The 10,954-nt window shown below is 38.3% G+C and overlaps 1 protein-coding gene across 1 annotated transcript; it reads left to right on the top strand.

Annotated features, from left to right (window-relative positions):
* The first annotated feature begins 193 nt into the window (after nucleotides 1-193).
* irf8 (interferon regulatory factor 8) lies at nucleotides 194-4,179 on the top strand. The gene is made up of 9 exons (XM_084000429.1): nucleotides 194-314; nucleotides 423-622; nucleotides 1,037-1,220; nucleotides 1,437-1,528; nucleotides 1,762-1,819; nucleotides 2,239-2,286; nucleotides 2,402-2,794; nucleotides 2,927-3,042; nucleotides 3,174-4,179. The coding sequence occupies exons 2-9, from the start codon at nucleotides 452-454 to the stop codon at nucleotides 3,363-3,365; spliced, it is 1,254 nt and encodes a 417-aa protein (XP_083856555.1). The 5' UTR covers nucleotides 194-314; nucleotides 423-451; the 3' UTR covers nucleotides 3,366-4,179.
* The last annotated feature ends 6,775 nt before the right edge of the window (nucleotides 4,180-10,954 follow it).

The raw sequence follows: 10,954 nt of genomic DNA, 5'->3' as shown, positions 1-10,954 counted from the left end.
TTGTGACTCTCCGGGTTTGTTCAGTACCACGTCTCGGCGGCGTGGGCAGCCACTTTACAACCATCGCCTCTGTCAGGCCATTTCTCGTAAATGCGAACAGTTAGAAGAACAACACTTCCGCGATGGGCTGGCCAACTGACGCTCGACGCGCTCATTGGTCAACACGACGCAGCTATTTCATTCATAACACGGAGCGCAATAAACCTGCTGAGTCTATGTAGTTGACAGCTCACTTGATAAATCTTAGCGTAAGAAATCTGTCAGCCTCTCAGGATAACTCACACAGGGCCAAGAGTCAGCTCTTTTATCACTCTGTAAGTGCTTTTACTTTTGATTTCTATTAGCCTGCTATGTTTAGTGAAAAGTGTGAATACATTTAAGTAGTGATATTCTGTAGAGTGAATTATTTCCTTCTCATTTAGATACAAGTAAACGCATCAAAAACATCAAGATGTCTAACACTGGAGGTCGGAGACTGAAGCAGTGGCTGGTGGAGCAGATCCAGAGCGGCCAGTACTCCGGGCTGCTGTGGGAGGATGAAAGCCGCACAATGTTTCGCATCCCATGGAAACACGCAGGGAAACAGGATTACAACCAAGAAGTAGACGCGTCCATTTTCAAGGTTTGACAGCGCTCTTGTGTAGTACCATGGGCAGATGACTTTAGATTGGTGCAGGTGCAGTTTTGGTGAAAAACTTTAATTTAATAATAACACATCGTAGTGGATATTGGGTGCCAAAAGAAAATGGTCAGTCAGGTTTTTAAAAGTTTTTGTTTTGGCTAATTTTCTGGAACTGGAACTAAACTGAATAGGCAAAAAAAAAAAGGGGGGGGGGGGGGGGTATATTTTCACACTAAATATTTCAGTTAATATAAAATTACAACATTTGATTATGTTTATTGTAAATATACTTTCTTTCTTTCTTTCTTTCTTTCTTTCTTTCTTTCTTTCTTTCTTTCTTTCTTTCTTTCTTTCTTTCTCCACCTTACTTTACAATAGGCTACCATAGTTAATATTTAGTCTCTCCCTCCACAGGCCTGGGCTGTGTTTAAGGGCAAATTCAAGGAGGGGGACAAAGCTGAACCTGCCACATGGAAGACCAGACTCCGCTGTGCTCTCAACAAAAGTCCTGACTTTGAGGAGGTGACAGAAAGGTCGCAGCTTGACATCTCTGAGCCATATAAAGTTTACCGCATTGTACCCGAGGAAGAGCAGAAGCGTGAGTTTTTTTCGTTATTGTGGCTTTAGTGTCTCCTATATAGTCTTCTTTGACATTTGAACCATCTTGAAAGTGAGGACTGGCGACCTTTAACACACAATTTGCATATTGCTGTTCTATCATTAGAGGATGCATGTCGCTTTTTATACATGAATCATGAAAGTAACACCATTTTATACTATCATAAGAGTCACATTGAACCACTTGCACCCACAGATGGAAAAAGCTCAGTGATGTCCATGCCAGTCACCAGCTCTGGTGAGATGACTGACTGCAGCCCTGCAGAAATAGAAGAGCTCATTAAAGAGGTGAGAGAACTTCTCACAACTCACAACTTCACAGCATCACCTCTCTCTCACTGCCTGTTGTCACATCTTTTTCTAGATGCACGTTTCTTTTATTGTCACTCAGCATTTGTGTTACTTTTTTTTTTTTGACCACACTCGCTGTGCAGTATACACACACACTTCATGCTTATGAGCTGCAAAAAAATGAAAGGTGCTTTGTTGACAACAACCTATTGTGTTGCTGTATTTTGCAGGAAGAAGGCTGTAGCATTCAGGCCAGTCCAGAATATTGGTCCCAAGGCAGCATCAGTGGTAAGACAGCTTTTCCACCCACCCATTTAGCTCTTCACATTTCTGTCAGTGTTGTTCTGTGTTAGTCTGGGTGTCTCTGTCTTCTTCTTCTTCTTCTTTTTTTAAAAATCTCTTAACAAAGACTTTGTGTTCCCTATATGTGAGATGAGTTTTAATGTCTTCAAGAATAACCACAGTGGAAAGCTCAGTAACAGCTGTGGGTGCTAAATAGAGGTTATTTGCTTGTCTGTTGGATTCTGCAATGGAAGTATTGACTAACATCCTGTTGAACTCTGCTGACTAAGTTGATTATTTCTTTGGGAGATTGTGCTGTGAAATAGTATTTCTGATGATGCAGCAAAATAATGACATGACATTGTGGTCATGTCCACTGTGTCAAAAAGCTGCTTTACCTCACCTCTTCCTCCTGTTGTTCACAGCTTTCCCACTGCATCAAGACCCTTTGCCGTCAGGCACCATTGGCTCAGGTATTTATTTATGTCATGATAACATTAGATCCAGGGATAAACATTGCTATTAATAATGTGGCAGAAGGAGTATAACATGCAGGATATACACTTAATACTATGTTCTCCTTCCTAGCTTTCTCCCAAATGATGATCAGTTTCTACTATGGAGGAAAGCTGATGCAGAACACAATGGTCACTCATCCTGATGGCTGCAGGATTTCTCCACAGCAGCACCTGGGTCGTGGTGCCCTCTACAGTTCAGACAGCATGCAGAGTGTTTACTTTCCGTCTGCTGAACTCATCGAATACGACCGCCAGCGACAAGTTACTCGCAAGCTCCTGGGCCACCTGGAGAGAGGTGTGCTGGTCCGTGCTAACCAGGAGGGCATCTTCATCAAAAGGCTGTGCCAGAGCCGTGTCTTCTGGAGTGGGCTGGGAGAAGTGGGTCCGCAGTACAGCCCCATGCCTTCTAAACTGGAGAGGGATGCTGTCGTCAAGATTTTTGACACAGGAAGATTTCTTCAAGGTAAGACTTAAATATTGAAACCTCAGAACAGTCCATGCAAAACTTGTGCATTTCTTATCAATGTTTAAAGCAATTGATAAGCACATCATTTGCATGATCTGAACAGCTGCTCACATACTTTTTCTGCTCCAGCTGTACAGATGTACCAGGACGGTCAGTTTCCTCCTCCGGATCCCACAGTTACTCTATGTTTTGGAGAGGAGCTCCATGATCTCAACAATGCCAAGAGCAAACTGGTCATCGTGCAGGTAAGACCAATCCAGTCATAACATGTGTATCACTCAAACATTTGACCGATTGAGAAGAATAAACATAGTTAGAGATTGCAGTTTGACACCAAGACGGAAAAATACAAATCACTGCCCTCTCCCTCTGACAGATCACTATGGTGAATTGCCAGCATCTGCTGGAGGCGGTGAACATGCGTCGCTCTCAGCCTTACTGCAACAACCCAAACCTGGATATGTCTGATGCCAGTGACCAGATGGCTCGCATCTACCAGGACCTGTGCAGCTACACTGGACCCCAGAGGTCAGCCTGCTACAGGGACAACATGCCTATCACTGCCTGAACTGTGTGCTCTTCAGCGTGTGCCATACAAAAATGTACAACAGGCCATTATCAATGTTCCTGACATAGACTGACAAGGTGAATTCACATAAAAGCCATTATCACCATTTTAAATTCATAACAGTCTCAGTGGAGACATAAAGGTACCAAATAACAAATCCCTTAAGAAGCAGCTCAGTGTTAGCATATTTTGTATATAGCCTTCTTAATGTTCATCTATTCTGTTGACATTATTAACAAATCTTTCATATCATCAAATACTTAAATAAAAAAGTCTAAAGGATGATAATTTAGGCAACTTAGTTCTCATAACTGCAATTTATTACAGTGTGCATCATCTTCTCTCTGTTGTTTTTGCACTTGGGTCACTTCCTTATGTGATGACCGTTTGGACAGAGTAAATAGGAAATTTTCTCAGATATTGTTGTATATTTACAGTTACATGAGTTGATTAAAAAAACTGCATCAGATTTTTAGATGCAAAGTGGCATTATCTTACAGATAGGTTTTACTATCAGTCTTATTTGACTTTTATGTCATCATTTTTTATATACAATTTCTAATAAAACTGTTTAAACTGAAATATACACGTGCTTGTCTTTATATAATCATATTTTTATATAGGATTGATTTTGATTGTTGAATTATTATTAAATTGCTCTCACAAAGTGTACTAAAGCCTTTTTGGATTTTATACCGTCTAGTCACTCAGCTACTTTGTTGTTATGAGTTGACCTAGAACTATTTTCTGTCATGTCAGCTCCGAAACTCTGAAATCTGAAAACAACATAAGAAAACCTGATGTTTGTGGTGAATTCTCATCCTCATGTTCCCTACAACCTGACTGTAAAACTGTGCTAAAATACAAACCACTGGTGCATGTGAGATGGAAAATAACAAGATTAAAAAAAGAAGTAATTGTGCACAGTATACACAGCATGTTTTCTGTCTGCTTCTTGCAGTGCTTGAGTGACTTTATCACGCTTGATGAAAGAAACATTCTAATCTACAATAGGCTACTGCATTGTTACACCAAGTAGAAAGTTCTGAATGCCTGAGGCATAATTTCATCAACCTGTCTCCATAATTTAGTTCAGTTCATTAAGAATCTTGATTGATATTTTGAACCTTGATTACAACTCTAAATTTAACTCTTCGAACAATGCTTGGCTGCACAAAAACAAATTTCAGTTGGGTTGAGGAGGTTAAATTTTATATTAATCTACAATTCCTATATAGAAAAAAATGTGGTCTGAACTTAAAATTTCATATGGTCTTGGACAACGAGGAATTACTTGATCAAAAAGAAATCTTAAAAAGGCACTGGTTTTGTGGTTTTGTCACTTCAGTGATAAAACATAGCACTTCGCTGTTTCCAGGGAACTCCTCCACTACTGAGACTTGTCATTTAGTATAAACACATGCTGTTCATTACTCTGGCTTAGAAATGATGAAACCAAAACACTAAATGAAACTAAAAGAAGGATCTAAGATAACTAAGATAGGGAAACTCAGATATAAGGCCATAATCACATCTCTAGTGAGTAACAGAGAAAGGACATAGATCTGAATGATTGCATGAATCAGAGTAAGACAATGACACCCGTTCTTCTTCTTCCTTTTCCTCATCCCTACATCCATGTCTCATTCAGTTTGTCATCAAAAACCAGAGGGCAGACAACTGTCATCTTATACGTCAAACTTGGCATGGTGGTTATATGGGAAGTGCGCATGTTTGGATTTAAGCATTCAAGAATGTGCGCGCACACACACACACACACACACACACACACACACACACACACACACACACACACACACACACACACACACACACACACACACACACACAAACAAACACAACACACAAAGAAAAAGTTTCAGTTCCCTGTTACAAAAGACATGGTTTTCTAATAGTCATTGTAAATACTGCCATACTGTACACTGCTGTACGGACATCTGGCTTCTATTGAAAATGCTACTATACAAACAAAAAAAGCTCAATATCATAAAGACACAGGAATAACCCCGACATACTGTACACATACAAAACATATACATTATAACCCCTTTAAAAAGAAATAAAGAAACCCTCTTAGTTGTGTCTAAACTGAAATTAGGGTTGGGCAGTTCTTTTTTTTGGGACAAAATATGCTCTAATGACTCATACAAAGATCACATCGTGAAAGAAGTCATGTGCTCTTCATATGACAGCTCTGGATAAAACCTTTCACTTAAATTAGAATATTTAATGAATGCATCACTGAATAAAACCACACATGGAATATTGTGTCTCTTTATTTGCGTAGGGGTGAGCGCATGTTGAGTGTGTGTGTGTGTGTGTGTGTGTGGTTATCTATATGGGGGAGTTCTATCTAAGTTCCACAGAACAGGAACTAACTTCAAAAACTGTCACAGGAAACTGATTCTACCCCCACCCCCCAATAGCAAATCTAAGACTGAATTAAAAATAATATAGTAATGATTCTTACTTATATTTATGATACACAGCAGTGTGGCTCGTGTTTTTCAGACATTATAATAGGTACTATATCGATATATGACTATATTTATATACTCTATATATACTACATGTATATTATAATATTATGTTATGATAACCTTTTTGGTTTCTTGTCAAGAGTCATATACAAAGACCAGCACCTGTCCACTGGACAGCAGCAGCTGGCTAGCTTAGCTTAGCATAAAGCTTGGAAACAGTTGACCTGCCTCTATCCAAAGGTAACTAAGTTGATCCACCAACACTTAAATGAAATAAAACTCTGAAATTCTGAAATAAATTATAGGTTTTAAGTTTTTGTCAAAGTAAAACAAAGGAGATACACATGTGTCAATCACTGTAGTTTAGATCTACGTACTGTCAGGCAGCAAGAAATTCCTGTTAATAAGCAGTGATTTTTGTGACAAAAATGTTTCTACTAGTGTGTATACACTGCCACACAGAGTCAGAGTGGTACTTTTAAGAGTCTATTTACATATATTTTTTTGTTGTCAACAAAACCCATGAAAAAAAATGCAAACCAGCAATTAACTATTCCTATTACTGTAACTAGGAGCTAAGCTTTTGTTATCTTTTTTGTCTAAATAAGTCACATTTGTTGAGATGCTTCTTCATTACAAAGAAGACTATCCTGCTGCTGTAAATACATATTACTTCTGTTAGCCAAAACCTACAGCATCCAGCTATTTTAGTAAATTATTACAACAACAAAAAAGTATATTTTTGATGCTGGATTTTAAGGGTTGAAGTCTATAGAAGGACTTGAGACTGAAAATTGAGTTATTATTTGTTGGGTTTGGCTTTTATGTGAATGAATGTTTTGACAACAACAACAAACACGTAGAATAACTAACTATATACTATTTCAAACTTTATGAGTCAGAGCCTATACTATTACTTCACTTGCACATTTCCTATAAGGGAGACTATAAGATACTCTGGATACAGTCTTTTCAGGTTACAGTTTTAATAAATAACATGGGATGAGCTCAGGTTTTCAACAAACCAGCAAAATATGATAAGACCAGACGATTAAAACACTATATTTCCGAGCTATGATACATCTTTCTTTGGGTCTCCCATGAGGTTTCAGATGTATACGTTGATGAGAAGTGACTGTAAAAGCGTCACAGTTCCAGGGATGCCAATGAAGGAACCAACTTGCAGAAAGAGTACTTTTACTTCCAATGCACAGTTTCATGGAAACATACATACACTTTTACTTTTGAATTTAGAGTAGCAGTTTTAACCATAGTATTGTGGTATTGGTACTTGTACTCAATTCAGGTTTTGATTTTTTCCCACCTCTGCAGCAAGCAGGAGGCACATGCTTGTGTGCATTTCTGCTAACGGAGTCGCTCACATTGTCAGTGTCTGCAATGTGGTTCTCTTTGTGTTGCAACATCTCTTTGTGGCGTCTGAGGCTTCCCACAATAAACCATTAGAGACAAGGGACAAACAGAACTGATGTTGCCTACATACGTAACCATGGCCATCTGCTCCATAACATTTCAATGTATTGCTCTACAATGGAAACTTAAAGGAAGGAGCATGTATTTCGTGAAAGGCAGCGCTTCAAGGAAATTAAGTAAAAGAGGAATAACTGCAAGTTGAAAGTTTTTCCAGAAAAATTAAAAGGAATTACTGCGTCGTCTTGTCGTCCTTTTGGTTTCCTGATTTGTCTGTATTGCTGACTCCTCAGTCCTGTAGAGGGGTTGTTTTTATGGTCAGCAATGGCCTTTATGGTGTTGTTATTTTCCACAGCTTGTATCAGCTGTTTTTAATGCTAATCATCACAAATTCTATCCCATGGCTTGTTTGAAAACTGATGTGGAGCTGTAAACAACATGAACAATCTCTTTATCTGTTTGCTTTTCTCTCATACTTGCTGTGCTCATATACATTAATACAGTCGGATTTCCAATAAGGCTGTTCTCATCTACATCTGTATTTCTGTTTCTATTGTCAGGAAACTGAACAAGTGTGGGTAACACTTTATAATAAGTACACACTATTAAGCATTAGTTAAGCATTAATAAATATTGAATTCTCCAATTTCAAATTCAAATTCAGTTTTATTAATCACTTCCATGAAAAACCTGTTTAACATGGGAGCGAGAAGCCGTTCTCCCTGTCATGTTGTATGCAAAGACAAAAAAGGGAGACACATTTAAAACAAGACAATAATTCTAAAAAGACAGCAGAAGTTTTGTTAAGTAAAATAAATAAATAATTAAAAATCTTCTTCATTTATCACACATTTATACTCATTAGTATGTAGTTTATAAATACAGTCAGTGCTTATCAATGATGAGTAAAACATTTTTAACTGTGTTTGTACATACTAATGAGTACTCATGTATTATAAATGATGCTTAAAAGTGTACTTATTATAAAGTGTCACCCAAGTTTGAAAAAGAACTGACACGGCACATTGAGACTACATGATAAAGTGTGAGTCATTTCATTGATTTATTTTTCACCACAACGTTGTCTGACAAAATCACCAAACACAGAGCAACAGATTGTGTTTCCGACTTCTGTCTTGAAGAGAAACTCTTTTTTTTAGGGTTTGGGTTGTGTTGATGGATTTCAGTCTCATGCTGGGTGGCTGATGTCTCTGTTGTTTTCATGCTATTCAGCTGGTATATTTAGTTGGTTATCAATGGCTCCATCAGTCTCCCTGGTGGAAATACAATCAGATATCATATATGAATATAGGGCACAGGGTTATATTGTCAAATACTTTAAATTGTTAAATGACATTCAAAGTAACAGTCTTCTGGACAAATGTCATACCAACAACAAATGTAGGTCTATGTTGTGGTATCATGTTGTTTATTTTTAAAGGAATAGTGTGTAGGATTTAGAGGTATGAATTGGAATAAGAAGAATATGAAATTCATGATGATGTTTTGATTATTTTATAATCACCTGAAATGAACAAATACTGTGTTTTCATTAGTTAAAAATCACATTTACACAGGGAGGTGGTCTTCTTTGATAGAGCCTGAGCACCTCCAGAATGAGCAAATTAAATCCTGACACGCGCACAAAATATTGGCCATAGTATATTCATATAAGAGAATATATACATACTGTAAATCTAAAAAATGTTTTGTAACAACTTGAATGAATATAACGACTGTAATTATAGACCTCATCAATGCCGTGCCAGGTGAGTCGGACAAAATATGTGGTGGGACTTTGTAATTTACCCTGAGCAGGTTGTGTTATGCAAGCGGTGGCGTTGAAGGCGTTGGTGGTGTCTCTGGGGAGCACGCTGGTTTAGAATCAGTGTGGCTGAGATGAGAATAGGCATTCAGAGAGGAACTGGGAGAGCACTGAAGACGCTGTAAGTGGAGACACAGGTGGACGGGGAGCCCACATCCTGGGACGCAGGAGAAAGCCACCTAACCACACATGTTGTGTACACACATGCACACACACACCATGGTAGCCACTGATCAAGGATCATATCCTCTAATCAGTATCAGTTCATGTCCTTCAAACCAAAGGTTTCTGTGGCCTCGCACCTATGGCAGTCCTCTGCAGCTATCTACTTTTATCAAATAAAGAGCATTCATTTTAGTATGACTAATTTAAGTCTTGAATAATACCCACTTTGAAGAAAAGAGGACAAGTTTAAAGAAATGCACAAAAATGGGAAATTGAGTGACGTAGCAGGAAGGATTTGACATGTAAAAGTGAAGAAAAGGAAGTTTGCTGATTTACGGGAAAGTCGTTTATTGTAAGTTGCTTCCATTTCAAAATATTATAACATCAACATCAGTCTGGCTCCTCTCACTGCACATAGTCTTACAGTTTTAAACATTTGATTGGCTGGAGATCCCAGCCTCAGTAGGACACAATTACATTTCTCTGAGACTGTTTCACTTACACCAACACACAAGTTTAGTAAAGTAGTAAGTAAGAAGGACAAGTAATGAAGATTGTGGTTGCATTCAATATATAAAGTGACCACAGGCTTGGATTAGGTTAATGACAAGAGACTGGGGACATCGTACCTAAATCAGCAGGCAGAGGGACAACTGAGAAGTGCATAAGGCTGTGCCCTGGTCGTTGCACTCTGACTAGAGTGATCCCTGACCGCCTGATCTCTCTCAAGAAACAAGAAACACAGGAAGGAGCCCAGGAAGATGATCCAGCACACAGCTTTCCCCTGAAAAGAGGAACAGTCCATATACAGGCCTGCTGCTTAAAAAAAGACACTTCAAACCATTTGTAAACTTTGGTTTATGGGAGTGAAACATGAATGGGAAGGAGGGAATTCACCTCGTTGTGGTGAGAAGTGCATTAATGTTTGGAAATGTTTTTTCAGGGCCCTGAAATTCTTAGATCCGAGGAAATACATCGATTAAAGTTTTTATTTCTTTGTTCCGAGTTCAAAACTATGAGTTCAAAACTACTCAAAACTACTAACTGACTGCTGTTGCACTCAGTCAGTGCAACAGCAGTCAGCCAGGACAAAACAAATGACTGCCCATCAACTGTTTTGTGACTCAACCATCATCTGTGTTTTTCCAGTCCATATTTCAGCATTTATTGACTAAAATTGAAACCCAATTATCAACATTCAATCAAAGCTAGACTTGACATTTGGTACAGTATGGGACTTCATGATATTTCATCATTCCCTATAGAGGAATTCCTTTCCTCGTGGAGATGGAAAGTTTATGATCACCAGCTACATGATCACAACATCAGATATCCCTCATGGACGCACAGTCTGTGCTGTAAATGTAAATGCTCTCTTTGTTTTTACTTGTTGTTGTTGTTCTTTGGACAGATGGTCTAAAGATTGGTCTAAATAAATAAAAAGAATTGCAAAGACAATTGTGGTATATATTGAGTTTTTGCCTCTTGGCCAGGTCTCCCTTGCAAAAGAGATCCAATTTTAAGGGACAACTGGTTAAATAAAGGTTAAAAATAAAGGTTTTAGGTCTGTGTGCAATGAGTGAAAAATATTTCATGAAGACAGTGTAGTTGGTGTTTTGGTTGATTTTGAAATATGGATTAAAAAAAGGTATGTGTTGTGCTGTGGAACA

The sequence above is a fragment of the Trachurus trachurus genome (genome assembly GCF_905171665.1).
Source record: "Trachurus trachurus genome assembly, chromosome: 3".
NCBI classification, from domain to species: Eukaryota; Metazoa; Chordata; class Actinopteri; order Carangiformes; family Carangidae; genus Trachurus; species Trachurus trachurus.
This window is presented reverse-complemented; position numbering and strand designations above follow the sequence as displayed.

Coding starts and splice junctions, on each gene's coding strand:
- irf8 (XM_084000429.1), top strand. CDS start 452: ATGTCTAACACTGGAGGTCGGAGACTGAAGCAGTGGCTGGTGGAGCAG. Junction 623..1,036: donor TAGACGCGTCCATTTTCAAG/GTTTGACAGCGC, acceptor CTCCCTCCACAG/GCCTGGGCTGTGTTTAAGGG. Junction 1,529..1,761: donor TAGAAGAGCTCATTAAAGAG/GTGAGAGAACTT, acceptor TGTATTTTGCAG/GAAGAAGGCTGTAGCATTCA.